Source organism: Pararge aegeria, chromosome 22 (genome assembly GCF_905163445.1).
Source record: "Pararge aegeria chromosome 22, ilParAegt1.1, whole genome shotgun sequence".
Classification (NCBI taxonomy): domain Eukaryota; kingdom Metazoa; phylum Arthropoda; class Insecta; order Lepidoptera; family Nymphalidae; genus Pararge; species Pararge aegeria.
In genome coordinates, this window is record NC_053201.1 from 13,168,268 (window position 1) to 13,188,667 (window position 20,400).

At 36.3% G+C, this 20,400-nt stretch overlaps 3 protein-coding genes and 1 long non-coding RNA gene across 4 annotated transcripts in view; 2 read left to right on the top strand and 2 right to left on the bottom strand.

The window, feature by feature from the left end:
• Window positions 1-2,722: 2,722 nt before the first annotated feature.
• LOC120633594 (ras-like protein 2) lies at window positions 2,723-5,140 on the bottom strand. Its single transcript, XM_039903808.1, has 4 exons — window positions 4,871-5,140; window positions 4,030-4,117; window positions 3,615-3,826; window positions 2,723-2,940 (listed from the first exon to the last, which is right to left on the bottom strand). Exons 1-4 carry the CDS (start codon window positions 4,973-4,975, stop codon window positions 2,746-2,748), a joined length of 600 nt encoding a protein of 199 aa, XP_039759742.1. The 5' UTR covers window positions 4,976-5,140; the 3' UTR covers window positions 2,723-2,745.
• Window positions 5,141-5,542: 402 nt separating this feature from the next.
• LOC120633876 (cyclin-H) lies at window positions 5,543-7,184 on the top strand. Its single transcript, XM_039904256.1, has one exon. It carries the CDS (start codon window positions 5,802-5,804, stop codon window positions 6,774-6,776), a length of 975 nt encoding a protein of 324 aa, XP_039760190.1. The 5' UTR covers window positions 5,543-5,801; the 3' UTR covers window positions 6,777-7,184.
• A 1,574-nt stretch (window positions 7,185-8,758) lies between these two features.
• LOC120633865 (glutamate-gated chloride channel) overlaps window positions 8,759-20,400 on the bottom strand; it is a 54,844-nt gene continuing 43,202 nt past the window's right edge. The window contains exon 11 of the mRNA XM_039904246.1: window positions 8,759-8,950. Within this exon, the coding sequence (XP_039760180.1) occupies window position 8,950 (1 nt within the window). The 3' untranslated portion in view covers window positions 8,759-8,949. The remainder of the gene's footprint in view (window positions 8,951-20,400) is intronic.
• LOC120633867 lies at window positions 12,403-15,407 on the top strand. The gene is made up of 2 exons (XR_005659207.1): window positions 12,403-12,608; window positions 14,993-15,407. It is a non-coding gene; the product is annotated as an uncharacterized LOC120633867 (long non-coding RNA).

Consider the following 20,400-nt stretch of genomic DNA (forward strand, 5'->3'; position numbering starts at 1 on the left):
TCCCTACCAAAGACAGTCCAGCAGTGAACGTCTAAGGGTTGATATGATGATTATAATGACGGTGATGACAACCAGAATTCCAATGATATTTGTGTATGTTATGATGTGTGGTTTAAACTTATATACGCTAAAAATTCTGTGCTGTATTGAAAACCCCGTTGAAATAATAGATACTTGATGAAAATTTACTTGCAACGTTTATACATACATAGATACAAATATAAAATGGAAACTCTGTAATATGTTCTACGTTATACATATATACACTCAATAACTACGTAAAAAATGGACTGTCTCCTAATAAATCTAAATATCAGACACAACTCGTTAACTAAATACGTAAGTTATTTGTTAAGTTTAAGCTTCAGTATAAAATGTGTTGTGCGCGTTTACCATACCCGCTACATTTTGTGCTTTGTTTAAGCTTAACGCATAATTTCAGCAAGAATTCATCGTATGATATGCGATCAGTTTTAACAAAAATTAAAAAAAAACACCTAAAAAAATAAATAATAATTTATACTGCTTATTAACTACTTAGTGCGTACAAATAATACATAGTGACTGCTCATTGTAAAGCCAAAGATGGCACATATACCACTTTATTAATAAACTTGGTGTAGCGTTAGTGCAGTTCTGCAGTGTTTTGTCAAGTTCTGACATTTGTAAGGTGGTGTCAGCTGAAGTGTAACTAATCCGTCGTTGCACCACGCTTATTAGAAGGATAGAAATACTTGGCATGTTTAAGTCATGCTGTTTTCACAAAATAAAAATAAATGCTATGTATGTGTACTTTGAATTTCAATAAATAGAAAAATAGACGCATTCAAATTAGAGGCTCTTAAAGGCTCGCGTACAAAGGTGGGCCTTATTGTATTGCATAACTCCCTTATCGCACACCACACACCTTTCTTTACTGACTTATTTACTCTGTGGTCTTATACGGTGGGAAACTATGGCTCGAAGCAGTTTGACAATAGACTTAAGATTGTTTTTTTTTATTCCACAAGTTAGCCCAAGGTAAGTGATGATGCAGTCTGAGATGGTACTGGTTACCACCACGCTAAATAGCTCGGGGTACGTGTTGTTCGGTAATTAGCCACGGCCAAAGCCTCCTACAAGACCAGAAAAAAACCCAAATTGCCCCTATGCTAGCTGGGTAAGTAAAAAAAACAATTAGGGGTATGGATTTCAAATCTAGCATACACCTTTCAAGCTATCACACTTACATCATAGATTCATCGCACACCATCCGGTGGTATTCAATCAAGCGTGTAATAATCTTAATGATTGGAGAATGTGACCCAACAACACATGTCTTTAATTTTTTTACATTTGGTTATAATATTTAGTAATGTTGGATTAAATAGGTGCCCAGGTCACTTTCACACAAATTCAATAAAATTAATTAACTGATTGAAACTGGATCATATTTGCGCAACGCAGACGCCAAAAAAACATTAACAACTTCTAAATTCGAATGACAGATTTTTACAAATATCCAGTAATTTCTGCCCTAACTTGACCTATTAAGACACCTGACGTTGTCAGGTGTCATTGTCTGTCTATGTTAAGCCAGAAGAAGAAAGAAAGTCATTTCAATTTGACCTTTCACCTATTTTTAAATCCATTATCTCATAAGAATCTAAGTAGAGAGAGCATCCGCTATTTTCGGAGGCTTTACACCCAAACATGATCGATGTTGCATCGACGGTTTGACCAACATCGCAACATTGTAAAGAATAGACCACATGTTGCACACTCGTCGTACACTTCTAACCACCTAACCCGCGTCACACGTACACAAACCGTTGCCAATTCTGCGGCGTGGCGTTGAACTATGTGCCGTAACTAAAGTTCAAAATTTGCTCGCACGCAATCGAGGAGTCGTTATCGAGTGTGGAAATACTTGAGCATCGGAGTAAACTGGATCTTATTTGAATTGTGTTAAAGCTCAAATTTGCCTAAAATTCTTTAGCTCGGGCTTTTGCCGGAACGTATGTAAAACATAAATGAGAAGTATGGATTTTCTCCTCTAAATCGTAGTGACATTAGGTCCATTTTACTTTTACGATACAGAGCAAATCATGTACTAAAGCTATTTGCGTAGTAGGAGTGATAGTCGATTCCAAGACTGATTGAAGACGGGTTGGACTTGGGGTCGGACAGACAACTCGATGACGGTTTATGTTGAGTCGTTCAATGAGCGATGAAGATTAGGCCGGTAGTAATTAACGATCTGTCATTCGAATATGAAGTTTAACTTTTTTTTTATGTATATCACACAATTTACCATGCTACTGACAGAAAATGGCAAGTAATAATCTGTGATTCAATTTTGAAGTTCTTTGAAAAAACTGACTAAGACATTATTGATGTGGACCTAAGAAAAATCACCTAATAAATGAAAAATACATTAAAGACTGTAAATTATAAGTGTTAGCACTGACCTCTTTTAATATCACTGTACTGGCTGCAGTCACTTTGTTTTTGCCTTCAATATATTGACGCCATTTTGGCGCTGTAACACGAGTGTAAAAGGAACTAAAATTTGTAAAAACACTATATTTCTAGTTCCGAAGACAATCAAAAGTCATAGCTGGCACTTCAAAGTTTAAGCTGTCATTAGTATACGGTCAGCCAGTCCAGTGTTCACATTAGAGATCAGTCAATGTAAGTGATGATCTGTCATTCGAATTTGACGTTTAATTTTTTTTTTTATTACAAAGCTCACCGCACGCTCCTTTACAATATGGTGCACTTTTTCTTCTTGTTCCTGTTTTCCGACTTGATGTGGATCCTCTCAGTTTCCTGGAACCGACGCACTTGTCGAACGAGCTCGTGGAAGGCCTGGTCGACGTTCATTCGCGCTTTCGCACTGCACTCAATGTATGGTATCTTTAACTGGCGGGAAAGTGCTTGGGCTTCGTCCAGTGTTACCTGTTAAAAAAAATGAAAATTAAGCTTCATTTGCTGTACTCCGAAAAGGTATCTGTATGGTGTAATTTTTATTTCCACACTATACAGATCTTCGGCAATGCTTATGTTCGTCCTTCCATTCGTTCTTACTGCAATGTACACATTTTTAATGGAATGAATACTCTACTTTATATCTCAGGAAAACAAACAGCTTGAAATGGATTATTGAAAAATCTGGCAATAGCTAGTGATGTTAAAAATAGAGGGACATAGATAAGAAGATTCTTAAAGAAGAGCAATTTGAAAATCCCCTAAAAATTTCGGAACATATACATTTTAAATTCATTTTTACGATTCAAATGTACCTGAAAGAAAATTAGGGATGTAAATTGTATATAATATATGAAATGATAGTTTTCATTTCCTTTCCACTATCATCTTTCACAAAATTGATTATATATAATATAATTTTTCATTGTAAAATTATGTTGTAAAAGAGGAATCTGCTGAGTTTCATGCCAGTTCTACTCGCTGGAATCTGCCTTCTGAACTGGTGGTAGAGACAATACAAATAGACTGATTTGACATTTCAAAAGTGCTTATAAACTGGGCTTACTTGAAATAAATGAATTTTGAACTATTTTTTTTTAATTTTATCTTCATTCATTAATCAGTGATTTAAGAATAGAACTTACCAGTCTCTGGTGTTCCAAGTCCGCCTTGTTCCCAACCATTAGCATGGGGAACTCGTCCCGGTCCTTTACACGCAGGATCTGCTTGTGGAACTTGAACAGCTCCTCAAAGCTGGCGTGGTCTGCCACTGAGAATATCAGCAGGAACCCTTCGCCTGAGCGCATGTACTGCTCCCTCATCGCGCTGAACTCTTCTTGACCGGCTGTGTCCAGGACTGGTGTAAAAGCAAAGTGATAAAAAGATTAATGTTATAGTAGTATTTGTAAAGTAAAAAAAATAATAATTAATAACTGGATATATTCAATTCATAGTTGCCAAGGTATTTCCATGTTGTTTCAGATCCAAGAAATTTTTAATGGGTAATCATGATGAGACTTGGTAACAAAACAGTGTAAGATAATAACAAATATGGCTTACTGTCCAATTTTGCGGGAATGTCATCAATGACACACTGCTTTGTGTAGCTGTCTTCAATGGTGGGGTCATAGTCGGTCACAAAATAACTCTGAAATGCAAAAATTATACCAGATATCAAGTCATTGGCAAGACAATTTGCTCCTGTGGCCTTACTACTACTCAGTGAGTACCATACAGTGTGTGCACTAAGCGGGCATATGATATACAATGGTTGAATAATGAATAGAAATTTGTTGAAGTTTATCTAATCTAATGACTTTAAAGAAAGAGTTATAAAGAAAAGGGAATATTTATTATATTTATTAAATAAGTATTTTTGGTGACTTGTGCAGCACAGAATTTAAATCCTTTTACTACAAATCACATTAATGTACATTTTGACCGGTAAGTTCAGAGTTTGTTTTTGGGATATTACAGGTAGCTGCACTAATATTTTTATAAGCATTGTGTACAAAACAGTACACTACTATTACAGATTGTAGATTACAGTAATAAAATGAAATAGAGTACAATAAAATATAAATAATGGTTTTGTTGGCAACTTATGGTATGCAACTTTTCTACAACACCCATTGGTTGATCATGATGGTAAAAAGGTGTTTTAGGAGCTGATGACACCAGTGGGCGTAATTTAACGTTAGGCCTTGACATGATAGCGATTCTACAAACACTATTTATAAATATGACTTTAATCTACATTTCGTATGCAAGTATATGTTAGAAACAAAAACATGTGTCAACTATTATAAGCTTTGTATTATATATTGAAAAGTGGAGATAAGCCCAGAATAGAATAACATGCGTCCCGTAGGCGTTACTCTAGCCAAATAGGGCGAAATACCTGTATAAATTGGATTGTGATAGCGCTTTTCCCAACTCCACCTCCGCCGACAACTACTAGCTTGTACGTTTGTGCCTGACTCGGTCTATCCCCGGGCCGCGACATTTTCCTTAAACTGATTTATTAATATTACTAAATAAACAAGTAATTGCAAAAAAAATATTTTCTAAAATCTGAATGAGTGACGGTCACGGATGATTCAATTGTTACGTTTGTTTTCACGCAGAAATTTCATTGCATAAAAACATGTTTTGCTTATGTCTTGTACCAACCAACTGATTAAAGTTGTGGCATAGGCAATGTGGCAATGGCGTGAATTGGAACGTCGCTGTCAGTTGCAGCCACAGAGTATCGAACCATTTCTTTCTAATATTTTTTTTAATTTGTCGGAAATCTGTAAATATGCGAATTTTTTTTTCATCTTTCATGTCTTTCATCAAAACTTTTGTAAAAGTAGTTTCCCAAAATTACTTTGACAAAAAAAACAATTAATTTTTGAACCTTACATAGAATGCAAAGAGATTGCTTGTACACGGTGATACAAGACCTTTAACAAAATATACGAACAAGGTTATTGGCAACGCGGATAGGATTGTAAAGATACAATCTACATACACATACAATACAATACAATCTAATGTAGTTTTTACTGTCAAATGTCAATCAACTCAACTTTAGATAACATAAAAAGTTTTAATAATTTATCTCAAGTCCTACTTGAAGCTCTCTGTTTAGACCTGCGCTAGTTACAAGCACCAAGTATAAGCACCTTAAATGACAAAAAACAAAATTGTAAATTCGAAAACAGAAATGTCAAACTTAACGTAAACGGCTGGCGAGTGGCGGGCGCTCTAAAAAAATTAATTTTTAGTTATTTTGAAAGCTTTTAAGCTATTTATTTACACCATCAGTGCTCTTTATCACCTCCATCATGTTCTCAACAAGCAGCCAAAGGAAGTTCTGGACTTTCAGCGATGAAACTGAACTTGCTCGTCAGAGAGAAAAACAGAATTTGGAATTCATAGCAAAACATGGGCAACATATCGACGAATACCAACGGTACAACTTTTTCTTGTCACCGGAGGAAGAGAGACTGTTGTTAAAACAATACGAGCTGCACTTGAAAGAGTTTTGTAAAAGATTCGCGCCTCCAATGCCGAAAGGAGTTGTCGGTACTGCATTTCATTACTTTAAAAGGTTCTATTTATATAATTCAACGATGGATTACCACCCTAAAGAAATTTTAGCTACTTGCGTATATTTGGCTTGCAAAGTTGAAGAATTTAATGTGTCCATATGCCAGTTCGTCGCTAACATTAAAGGTGACAGAGAGAAGGCGTCGGATATAATTTTAAACAATGAATTACTCTTAATGCAGCAGTTAAACTATCATCTGACAATTCATAACCCTTTTCGTCCGGTCGAAGGGTTTTTAATTGATATAAAAACTAGGTGTTCCCTTGCAAATCCGGAACGCTTACGTAGTGGTATTGACGAGTTCTTGGAAAAGGTTTTTTTGACTGATGGTTGCTTACTCTATGCACCATCTCAGATTGCATTGGCAGCTGTGCTACATGCAGCAAGTAAAGAACAAGAAAACTTAGATAGTTATGTCACTGACATGTTATTTCATGATGCTGGTTCAGATAAACTAGCTATACTTATAGAGGCTGTACGTAAGATAAGATCCATGGTGAAAATGGTAGAAAGCCCTCCCAGAGAGAGGGTTAGGATCATAGAGAAGAAACTTGACCGGTGTAGAAACCAAGAAAACAACCCTGACAGTGAGATTTACAAGCGGCGGATGCGAGAAGCCATTGATGAGGATGACATACCCCAGGGTTCAAGTAGAATGTCACTCGACACTAGTGGTATTTCACAAGTACTCTCACCGTCAGCTTCATAAAATAATGAATAATGTACATAGTTTCATACATGTATTCACAGACATTACTTCAAATTGTATTTAATTTAGTAACTTTCTGACAAGTCGAGAACTCAACATCTTCATTTCATAACTCATCATTTGACAGAGCTGGTTCTCAAATTATCTATGGAGATGAAGGTGATGAGATAATTGTATAAGAGTATAGATTATTTTATCTATATTGTTTAACAGCTTTTTACAACTAAATAATTTGTTATTTAAATTAATTCATTTATTTATCAATCACATGTGGTCAGTATTGCTTTTTGTTGATAAATGAATGAATGGATAAGTGAAATGTTGCTCTAAGAATTCATGATGATTTTGTAAATATAAGTTTTTGACTAATATAAAGAAAGACATGAAATAAACTAAGAATTGGACATATTTTTGTGTTTAGTTATTTTTTCTTTAACATACTTTACTTTTGGAAGAGATTTTGCATAATAAATATACTGCACAAAGGTGGGATATATTTCATGGGAATTTTTGAATCAAGTATTAGTAAATTCTGTGTGAGGCGAATTCTAGTCACCCGGGAAAGAAAAGGAATATTTTTTTTGTGCAGATGGCTAAAATTGACCTACACACAAAAATGCACAAACTGAAATAATGCAGAGGATGCGGTGGTTGTGAATTGGTGTGAAGTTGTGTACCTTATTAGAGGATGGTAATCCTACTATCCTACTAATATTAAAAATTTGAAAGTGTGGATGTTTGTTACTCAATCACGGAAAAATGGCTGAACAGATTTGGATGAAATTTGGCATGCATGTAGCCATTGACATGGAAAAGAACATAGGCTACCTTTTATCCCGGGAAATAAGAGCGGTTTTTGCGGGAATACCTTAACCACGCAAACAAAGTCGTGGGTATCAGCTAGTAAATAATAAGATTCATCTCTAAATTATAATACAAAAAATAATATTTTTACACAATAAATAAAATAAATAAATGCATATCATATTTAGTTTTTGATTGAATAATATTTTTCCATTTCACAACCACATTTCATGTAGGTACATGTATACAAACGTCACTTTTTCATACAATAAATAAACAAAAGTGACGTTTGACAGCAGTGATTGCAAGATTTACGCCTGTCGCAAGCCTGTCGCGAGATACGTAATCACCCTGCCGTGCTCTGTTGTGGGCCGGTAATGGGTTGATGTGATGATGACGATCTGGATTATTACTTACCACCAGGTAAGATAGCACTAGACTAGAGGGATAACTTGTAGAGAAATAAAAAATACCCAATGCGTTTCTCGTGGCACTCGTCTCCAAGAACCTGCATTGCTATTTTTATATAAATGCGCAGTAGCTGTTAATTTTATAGGACCTAGTAAAGCTTTTTCTGACGGAGCTCATCCGGGGAAGTACGGCGCCATGTTTATTTTAATAAATAATAATAAATAAATACACTACGACAATACACAAATCGCCATCTAGCCCTAAAGTAAGCTTAACTTGTGTTATGGGTGCTAAGCTGACTTTTTTTTTTATGAATAATATACATAAATACTTATAAAATACATATAAACACAGCTACTGAAAAACATTCCTGTTCAACACACAAACATTTACCAGTGGTGGGAATCGAACCCACGGCATTTGACTCAGAAAGCAGAGTCGCTGCCCACTGCGCCAATCGGCCGTCAATGCAGAAACGTCGTCGTCGGGACGTAAAGCAGAAAGATGGCATACAATGGAAAAATAGTCCTCCTATTCGAGTAATTTAAAAGTTTTAGGGTATGCAGTGCTTTTGTGCATGTATGAAGTGCACGCCGCTGCCTGCGAAGTGTTGCTCTATTTATAAGCGATGTTTTTCTACTTATATCAGGTTGGCAATGCACTTGGTCCCTCTTCTGATAGTTGTTAGATACTAACTTTTTTAAAGTCCGTTAAAAGGATCACCAAGAAACAAAAAGTAAAATTATTCAAAAATATTTATTCGTGCTTATCCTATAACTTCGATACAGTTTTTCATAATGATTAGGTAAATATAATAACAATTAAAATATACATGTGCGAAATAAAAATTGGGTGATATGATCGGTGACATCTGCCGTCGTCTTTTTGTTTCGGGATGATATGCCTCTGGGATGACAGTTTTAAGGCTTTTGACACAGCAGTAATCTCTCGGCTTCGTTCTGAAAAGAATAAACAAACGTTTTCTATGCACTTCTTATGTTTTAGGAACTTAGTTTTTTAAAAAGACGTAGGTTGTTGCTTGTTCAACCTGGTTTATATAGTAGTAGAGGTTTTTATGACTGCTCGTCAGGGGAACCTTATTACCGCCTTATTTCTGCTGTCAAGCAGTATTGATGTGCTTCGGTCTGAAAAGCTTATTTGTCTGTGTAATACATGAGGCTCAACACCTACGCCCTACGTTGGTAACTTCAGCTTCGCGACTCATTGATCCATGTCCGCAACTCTAAATCTTCTACGAATCTCCGTATTCCTGATTTGAGCACGTATATTCCCAGCATCTCTCTCCCTATGCTACATGATCAGGCAGAATATCGTCCTTAGCGGCGTTCAAGCTGTTTAATCATAAACGCCCGCGTTGGAGGCCATTAAGAAAGCATGGCTTTTGCTTCAGGAATAAAAACCCGCTCAGTGCCTTGCTATGCGATGTTTAAACAGTGGAAGCAGAACGAGAGCTAAATTCCTGAGCAAATTCCATAATATATCCGGAGTGTAGTGTGTGACTTTCTACCTACGTTTACTTATTCGATTGGGTGAAAATTATTCGTTTTTTTTCTTATTCGATTTAAGTATATCTTATCGAAGGAGTGCACAAGATCGCGCCCTTTAAAGAAAATCTCACACTTAAGACTCTGGAAACTTAGGCAAACTAAGGACAATAGTAAAAGGGGTTAAGGAATGTCTTACGTAAACAGTGTATTACCATTAATTTGGCGTGCAACTTACAATCATATCATATGAAATAAAAAGATAAAAAAAAATATTAAAAAAGAAATTACAACCACAATTTGAACGCAAAAATATATAAATTATAATATCGATAGTAAAAATAATCTAATGAAATGGAAATAAGCAGTTAAGTCAAAATACAAGAATATTTTAATGAAATTAAAAAATTAGTCATTTATCAAAAGTAATAGGTACATACATACAAAATGTGTCGAAATAATAACATTAAGTAAAGTCAAAAAATTCATTGTCGAGCGTGTTGTGTGAAAAAGAAATTACCTACCTGAATCATTCTGTAAATATTAGAGTAGGCTTCATCACTGCGGCACATTGCGGGTCCAACGGACCTTTTCCCCCCCCAACTGGACGTGAATGTCAACTGTGCTTGAACCGCCAGAATGAAGCAAGCTACCATTAACACTATGGACAAAACTTTATACATATTTACGTTTTTAAATCTGAATGTCTCGTAAAATAAATCTTTGGAGATGAAACTGAGTTGTGGTGAAGTAGTTGGACTACACGACGTTTATATACCTCGAAGGAACGAAAGAAGCCTACTAAAATTAATTTGTTTTTCCAATTAAATATGTCTTAGGGAAAATTACTCGATTGTTTTTCCGTATCTCTGCACGAAGGGCCACGATTTTGTCGTTTGGGCGACAGCTTTAGGCGGAGTCAAATAAATTAAATTACAGGGCTACGTGTGCGTTTTAACCAATTAAAATATCACTTGCTTCAACGGTGAAGAAACCATCGAGGAATCTGCACATGCCTGAGGGTGCTCCATAGTTCTCAAAGGCGTGTGGAGTCCACCAATCCGCACTGGGCCAGCGTGGTGGTCTAGGGCCTCAACCCTTCTCATTTTGGAAGGAGAACCGTGCCCTGTAGTGAGCCGTTAATGGGTTGATATGCTGATATGATTAAGAATCCTCATCTATCTCTTTCGACTATTAACCCCCTTATTCATAAACGTATGGGGGACCGAGTTACAACCCTGAAACGTACATATGTTATTTTTTGGAGTTATGTGCGTTTAAAAAAAAAAAATTGTTTTCTTTAATGGTGAAGGAAAGCATCGTGAGGAAATATTGATACTACAGAGTTCTTAATAATGTTCCCAAGGCGTGTCTACCAATCCTCACTTAGCAAGAGTTCAGCGTGTTGGACCACGGTATCTTCTTCTCAGTCGATTTGCTCTGGTCATCATTTAAGTGTTGTGGTACGCTTGACTATCCGTCGCCACTCTTCTCTGGCAGCTGCCATTCTTGTACACTCATGTAGGTAGTTTGTTATGCTCTAAACCCTTCTTATTCTTAAAGGAGACCCGTGCCCTGTTGTAGGTCAGTATATAAGCGTGAAATAGCGTTGGAGTTGTTACGCAGTGTTTTGTCACGTCTTGGTATTTGCAGATGCCGTCAGTTGAAGTATACAAAACAATGCGTAAGCAACTATCTGTCGTTACGTCGCGTTATAAATATGGGGCTATGCCCGTTTTCACTAACAATGGACAAGGCAATACCTAAGTAAGTAATGCCTAATCAAGGAAGATTCCTAGCCATTTACATTTCACCAATCGATTTTAATAGTTTTTAGTTAAATACTTATTTTGATTTTTATTTTTTTATAATGTGACCGGAGATTACAACGATATTGCTACATACACCTATAATTGATTATTGTAATGGCACTAGACAGAATTTGTAATTGTGACACATAATTTAATTTTTTTATGAATGGAGTTACAATTAATTGCTGGTGTGTCTTAATAATAAATAAATAAATAGATTTTCACTGGGCATCTTATATAACCTAACTTGTCATTGGTTTTGCCACAATATCTGGATGGATTTAAGGTTTTTAAAAAAACAGAATTTATATTTTTATCATAGGTATGTCAAGACGTGTCAGCTTACGAGTCTCCTAAACTTTACGTTTTTCAGTATCGGTGTCGTAACTTTAGACGGCGGCTTACTTCGTTAGACATCACATAAAAGTTCGTTAGTGTTTTTCTTCTTACCTAAATTACTAGGCATCCGATTGAAACGTAACCTATTTTTAGTAAAAAGAGGGATGATGAGGGAATGAGAGCTTTGACCCACGAGTCACAACGCTGCTCCGATGCGAGTAGGTGGATTTTTCTAATGATTATCACATTCTTGAAAACTCGTGTTGCATATTCGAACATGCATACCCCTAGACTGTTAAGGCTTAGATTTGTTTATAGTCGATCATGGATAGACTCTTCAATCTATCCGATCTAAGCACAGTAGGTAACTCTAAGCATTACCTATTCATTAAAGTTTACTGCACCAGTTAAGTTTAAAACATTAATTTCTGCATTTACTAATTTGGATGCGAATCAGAAATTCACAAGAAAGCTTGAAGCTTTCTCTTAGGAAAACTACCAGAACAATTAATTTACAAACTTTACTATGTCTTCACTTGATTTGGGGCGCCAAGCGCCGTAAGTTAATTGTGAACAACGCATCCACTCCGCAGATACCCCAAATGCCTTTACGGAATTACCAATCTTATTACATCACAATTTACAGCGAAAATCGTATGTATTTTTAAAACAAGTGGTTTTAAATAGTGGTAAACTGTAGGGAATTATATAAAAACGCAGGCTTTCGGGAGCAGTTCATTCCAAGATCTGTCTTCATATCGTCAACATGGCTGACATCAAACGTTTTGTAAAACGCATTGCGCTCTTTCTGGTATTCGCAGCTGCGAACCTGTTCGCTGTTTCTGAGGCCCAGCTGACGTTCTCTTCTGGGTGGGGAAAGCGTTCTAGAGATGATGAGATCGCCATTAACCTTGATGAACAGCTGCTGCAGTAAACGACCCATGGCTTGACACAGGATTTAGGTAAGTGCGTTTTCACCTCTTCAATCCCGAGCGGGAAAAATAGGGATTAATAATTTTTGAATTTCCACTGCTCGGTTCTGGTGGGAGACCACCGTGGCTAGTAACCACCCTACCGACACAGACGTGCCGCTAAGCTTTTTTAGCGTTCCTGTACAATTTCGCTTAATATAACTGCCTAACCTCTAACAGGTTAGCCCGTTAGCGTCTTTGACTGCATCACCAACCAGCCCGGAGTTGAGAAAAGAGAGCAATTTAAGCAATCGGTCTCGGCTATTCACTAGCATAAAATAATATCCACCTCACCACAATAGCCCACAAACCCGCACTGGAGCTGGAACAGCGTGGTGGAGCATAGCTCTAAAACCATTTCTCAGTGGGACGCTAGTTCATGATGATGAAATGCTGAAGTACCTACTTTTTTTTTTTTTTTATTACTATAAATATTAAACTTTATTATAGTATATATTGTTTCTTTAAAATATAAATATAACCTAAAATAAACTAGTAGTACCTATTATATATACATTAAAATATATATATAGATATATATTTAAACCCATCAACCCATTTTGGAGCAGCAGGTCTTAGCTTATATATGGGAGGTATTTCGGACTTGGGAAAACTATGTCCAAAGATCATCATTATCGTTATGACCCAATTACCGGTTTATTATAGGGAACAGTGGCGTGCACTTCATACATGCACAAAAGCACTGCTTACCCTAAAATTGAAATATAGCTCGTATAGGAGGAGGATTTTTACCGTTTTATGCAATTTTCCTGCTGTATGCATACCCTGGTAAGAAACCCAGTGCACGCCACTGATAGGGAACGAGTCTTCTCTCAGCAGAAGGGCCGTAGTCCAATACGCTGGCCAAGTGCGGCTTGGTAGACTACGCACGCCTTTGTTATTAATACTATTTTGATGTTTTTTAGTTATTATATAAAATAATTTGTTTAAATTAAATTAAGATTTCCATGTCATTACGTGTCAACAATGTGTTATGCAAATAAAAGAATTGAATTTGAGAACGTTATGAAGACTTTTCTTAGAAAAAGTTGAACGGTTCAATTATCATCATCATCATCATACAAACCGATAAACGTCGACTGCTCGAAAAAGGTCTTTTTAGGGATATCCAAATTCCTCGGTTTTGTCCCGCTTACGTCCAGAGGCTCTCTGCAAAGCGCTTGATGTCGTCTGCCCACCTCATTGGGGGTCGACCAATGCTGCGCTTACCAGTGCGGGCCGCCATTACAGCACCTTGGGACCCCACCGTCCATCCGTTCTCCGATTGCCACTTCCGCTTCGTTGAGCTATGTCGGTAACTCTGGTTCTGTTACGGATCTTCTCATTTGTGATTTGAGCACGTTGAGATACTACGAGATTATCTCTCTCCGTCGCCCACTGAGTGATTCTGAGCCTTCTTATGAGGGCTTGCCCTTTGCATGGATCGTATCCCGAGTCCGTCGAGACCACGATCCATGCAACTTTTATTTGTAATTTCATAAAAAAAAATTGAGAAATGTAATCTTAGTTTAAAATCTTTAGTTATGAAAACTCTCCGGCAAGCATGTTTCCTAACGATATTTTCCCTTTTAAAGCAAGCTAATTAAGAGCACGAATAACTCCGTCAAGTTAGAGATGGGTGTTGTGAATCGAACTTGGTCCCCAGGTCGGAAAACTGACACGCCACTGGGCTATCACCGCTTCGGTTTAAAGATAGTTAAAAGGAAATTTTGTTCAAATAAAACTAAGAAAACGATAGGTATAATTTTATTAAAATCCCTTTTTTGCCTTTCCGAATACAACATTCCATTTAAAGTTTAAACATAGGTAAATAAAACTCTAATTATATTAAATCTAGGTACATATAATGTTTGATAATGTATTTATCAATTGCATGTTTTTAGTAGAAGGTTTGACAATGGCAACATTAAGTCTAAAACAGTTATCCCCCTGATATATCTATTTCGATACATAAAACGATGATTTACTTTAGCGATATACATAAAGGAAGGAAACCAGGGCGAGAGCGACTTATTTTTGATTAGTTGGATTTTTTATACTACACTTGGAGAATACCAGCTCCGTAATATGTCATCACTATGCCAAAAATTCCAAAATAAATATAAATGTATTCCCAAAGTAAGTTTTATTATTTAAAAAAAAACTTTTGAATCTAACTAATCAAAAATTTCCTGTCTGCTTTTGTCTCGATAATTGCTTTCACGCCATAAACCCACACTGCTGATGCCCTTTTTTGATGTGAGTTTATAATTAAACGATTGTTTCAATAAGTTTGATTTGGATGACTTTATCGATATGTCGACGAAGTTTTTTTAAAATAAAGTATAATTAATTGACCTATTTTTTCTTTTCAGATAAATGTAACCAGTATTAACCAACCAGGAAGTTATCATCATTTTTGTTGCCCGTATATTATATTAAAATGAGAAAAATTGAAAAAGAAAAAAACTTTTCGAAATGTCTGACACATATACTTCATCACAGCCCAAGAATATCTAAAAGGACATATATATCTAAAACATTTAGAGATAAATAGTATAGTATATTTCGACTACAGGACACTATAACTCTGGGGTTAGATATGCTATATTTTTTGACATTTAGCAACTCACAGTTGCCACGACGTCGTGCAGTTGCCGATTTAAATTTGCCGTCTTCTTGACAAAAAATTACGGTTGGTCTTATTTTAAGATGTCAGATCAGGACAAAACGACTCTGGTTCTAAAAATGATACGAGTATCGTTTTCAAGCACAGACGAGTAAAACAATGTATTAATGTCAAAAAACCTTAGCCTCCTGGATATTTAAATACCACTTCTCGGACGACAAGAACTATGATTAAAACAGTTGACACCTGCTTGTTTACATTTATTGCATCAAATAAAGTGAGATTTTATGTGATGAAAATTATTAACTAACGCTAGAGTTTCGTTAGCCTATGATATAATGTTTTAATCAAGTATTTGTGTGCTATATATTATGTTTGATTATTTAGAAATTGTATTACGCGTTTAATCTGACTTAAATTAAATAATTTTGAGCATTCTATGATGACTTTTAATGTCATATTAGCATTAGCAGCATGGTCGTAAATTGCCACTTGACTACAGTGGCGTGCATAGAGGGTATGCACAGGGTATACGGATGATATAATATAAAGAAAATCTCCAGTACGACTTATAATTACTTAAAGGCAGGCTTTTTATAACTCTAAAAATGGCTATCCTTAAGTTTTTTATAACTTGTACTGGAGATTTTCTTCATTTCATAATACCTGCATACCCTGTGCATATCCTTTATGCACGCCACTGCTTGACTATAAAGGTAGGTCTGCCAGGATTCTTTGTTATTTTTTATAGAAATCAGCATGGTTAAAATTATAGTCTATGACCTTCGCCTCCCTTAAATAACTCGCGCAACGTAAACGTAATCGTTTAACATTTACTTTACATTCCATTCATCTGAGACCGTTTATTAGTAACCTAGCCATCTATTATCTATCATCACTGGACATGGCTGTTGTCACTTTTTTATGTCCCCAATAGATTGACGCCATTTTGGCGCTATAAGTTGTTAAGTGTGATACGTGTGTCTATGGAACTAAAATTTAAAAACACTAGTACCAGAAACGACCGTATGTCAAATGGGGACAAGATTTCAACTGTCATTTGTTTAAAGACAGCCAGTCCATTGGTAACAGTCAGCCCAGTGGCACCCCTTGTTAATTTTACCCATCAGATTTATAGAAGAATCCATTACAGTTGTATAATCATGACGAATAACCTATGTACACGAATGGCGTTTTAAGTTTCTTTACTGAGCCGAACATTGTGCTCTAACAACTCTTTAGATCTGAAGTGTTCTAATTTACGAATCCGTGATCTTTCACGGATTCGTAAATTAGAACACTTCATAGAAACCACTGCAGCATTTCATACAATAAGAATGGACACACACATTCGAACCGCTATGCATTTTAAGTCATATTCAATCATAGTATTTTAAATGATCAAAATAGTACGAGACGCGTAATTTTTACGGAATATTGTTTCCACTAAATTCAAACACAATTTGCCAAATAAAGGGACGGAAAGATAAAAATGAGCAAGAATCACAACGGAAAATAAAATGTCTTCCAAAATAGGATAACCTTAAATTTAAAATATTTTATTATAACCGAACACAGCAATAGTGATATAATATTATAATACATTGAAATATGTACTTAGTAACCTATTGTTTATCACAGCATGATTGTTTTAATGCTTTGGACATTATTCTTTGCTTGTGGTCTAGTTCAGTAAACTTAATCATCGTTTATTTGTTAGTAGTTCGAGTACACTGGCCGTCTCAGTTAAATTTACTAACAACAAGTTACTTAATCATCGATTTAATTCATTGTTTTTTTTCCCTCATTCTAGTAAATAGTACGTTCTACGTTATTATCAACGTAAATGTTGTTTTATATAATAGGTACCGCATACCTAAGATTGTATCATTTCATGCGTTTAATCGCCCAAAAATAATAATTAATAATTTAATTATTATTTTTTTTATTATTAATATTTTGTTGTTAAATCATAAGGCACCGACTATCGAAATTTGCCTAAATCGATAAAAAGTCTTGATATCAGCGTTCGAAAGCAAACTTTTTCTGAAACTAAAAATAATTGAAAATAATCTATCTATTGTTTGATGATTTGAAAAACACAAGTGACGTTAGAGTATAAAATAAGCGCCAAAGAAACTAGGAGGATGATCTCCTTGTTTGGGCTGACGACCTTAGTGCAAAATCCATCTTACATATTTCAAAAAAAATATATCGGAATGGAAAGTCGCGAGTAAGATCATAACCAACTTAATAACTTAAAGCACACAGCAACTATTTACAAATAAGAAGCGGCGGAGATCAAAATCGTAGTTTAACTCTGTGTTTAAACTGATAAAACTCCAAACGCAGATATGATAATGCATCGTCTAAATTTGAAATCACCAAAAATTATCAGTACCCAAAACTGGTCGTTGCCCGCGTCTTAAAGCAATCCACTAATAGTCAGATGTTAACATAAAACGATACATTTTATCAATCGCTTTGGAACTCGAAAATATTTTGTGCGTTTACCCGTCGTTGTAGGAGATAATGTTGAATATGAAGTTCGTCTGAACGACAAAGTTAATATCAAACACAATCTCTAAAGTCGAATGCTCGATTTCTTAAAATTAAATTTCTATCGACTTAGTCAATTTTCAATAACCAGCATGGCTGCAGAGTTGGCCACTTCGCAGCCACACTAATAAAGTACATAAAATTGTGCGGTCTTAATGTTATCTTAAAATTACCTTAAAATTACTTATTGCTAAAAAAGAAGGTTTCCATCTATTATGCTTTATGCCTCGGATGTTTTTGCCTGCTTCCACACGACAACCACTACTTTTAAATCCGCGATCGAAACCAGCTCGATAAACATCCCACTATCCAAAATAACTTTTGCAAATATGATCCATTACCGTTTTTCTTTTAAAAATTAAAATATCTCAAAATAAATATTAATAATGATTTTCAGAGAGTAGAGAGAGTAACAGTAAAGTAAAAGTAAATAATAGTCGCCAGGAAAGAAAAAGATGTATCAAAAAAGCATTCCGAAACCATCACTAAGTAGATTTGACCTACCTACTTTGACTTACATAGAATGTCGTGTGGAGTTTGACAAGAAACGCCGAATACGGTTCTCCCCGCGTGGTATAAAATCAAACCTAACTGGCACTCCTGCAACCTGCCGAATGTCACTAACCGATCGGTAGACTTAAGCAGGAGGGTGGTATCTCGCCAGGCGGGCCCCGCGGCCCTTCCACCAGTCGGGTTCTGTCGCCTCTTACGACACCCTGGTCTCCCGACGTGGGATTGGGGTTTGTATTCTACTCCGCCCCAATACGGAGGCACGTTTTTTTTTTTATAAAAGAAGATTAATCTACTGAACTCCCTGCGACTCGTTTAGGTCATTTGCCCAACTTGTCTTCAAACACTGCGCTTTACAGTCGAGGTCGCCACTGGGGCACCTTGGGATCCCAACTTCAGCTTAGCGACTCGTTGAGCTATGTCGGTAATTCTGGTCTACGGATCTCTTCATTTCTGATTTGACCACGTGGAGATACTTCGAGCATAGCCCCATCGCCTCATCGCCGCTGAGTGACCCTGAATCTTTTTACGAGGCCCATAGTTAGCGACCACGTTTTGGAGCCACAAGTCATCAAGAAAACACGCACTGTTTGCACTGTCTGTAGGCACTGAGGAATTTCCGACGAGATGTCGAGACGCTTCTCCATCGCCCACCACCATACATCACAAGTTCAATGGACCTACCTAACTGGACCTTGTGTTTGTGTGGCTGTCACCTGTCCACTAAAGGGCACGATTTTCTTCTGTAATGAGAAGTGTATAGGCTGTGGTCAACCAAGATGGCCCAGTGCCGGTCAGTACTTAACACGCCTTTGAGCCACGCCACGGATATATCATCATCATCATCATCATATCAGCCCACTACAGGGGAACGGGTGTCTTCCCACAGAGAGAAGGGGTTAAGGCCGTAGTGCACCACGCTGGCAGTGCGGATTGGTAGGCTCCACACACCTTTGAGAACATAATGTAGAACTCTCAGGCATGCAGGTTTCGTCGCGGTGTTTTCCTTCACCGTTGAACTTTGAAGCAAGGGATATTTGAATCACTTAAAACGCACATAACTTGGAAAAGTTGGAGGTGCGTGCTGGGATTCGAACTCGGCCGCCCCCCAAGGAAAGTATATAGGGAAGTGAAGTATATGAAGCATAGGGATATATGCTCTGTCTACAATTTCGAGTGCGCAGAGAGTTTTCAACGATTACTGGGTGTAATGGAACTAGACAATTCTGCTCGTGCTAATTCCTTGGCCTACCAGTTGGGAAAGCTAGCTTAGGTCATTGAGCATTGTCAGAGTCTCTATCGTCACGATCATAGCATCAGAAAACCGAAGTTGAGTGATGAGCTCGACTTTAATTTTGATACCAATTCAAAAGATGTTCTAAATTAAAAATAGTCCACTATTTTTAATCGTTCTTGCTTATAATTCCATTTAATTGAATTGATGCTCCACCATTTTTAGCCATATATAAAAAAGGCGAGATTTAAAAGTTTCACCTATTCATTTAAGTCTCGCATAATACATGCAGATAGGCTTTAAATGCGGTTTTTTAATTAATCCAACAGTTTATACACATTTCATCTTTATCCTAGTATTTCATTCCGTTAATTCCTGTAACCTTATTACACTAACATACTCGCAACTACACCGTTGTTTCTTAAACTTTAAAACAACCATACTGTGATTTATAAATACATACACTTAAATATAAATATTGTGACAAATAGTGACTTCCGAGAGAAATAAACTGTTGTAAGGCTAACGAAACACGATAAAACATGCGCACAGGTAACTTTATTGCATGCAAGAGAATTGTTTTAGGTCTTCCATCTGGTAGGTAAGAAGGAGACATGGGGAAAATTATTATGTTGTACGCAAATGTATTGGTCTTTAAGTAGTGTTATCCTTTTCACAATTTTCCCGCTATGATAGCAATATTTCTAGACCAGCCAAATAAGTTAAACTTAGAGATTCGTGTACAACAAGTTTAAAATTTTAATTAAGAAAGGCATAGATACTATATATGCCTTATGTAGTTTTCTTTAAGTATTGGTCATCGAAGGAGGTATATTCGTCGATCAACCATT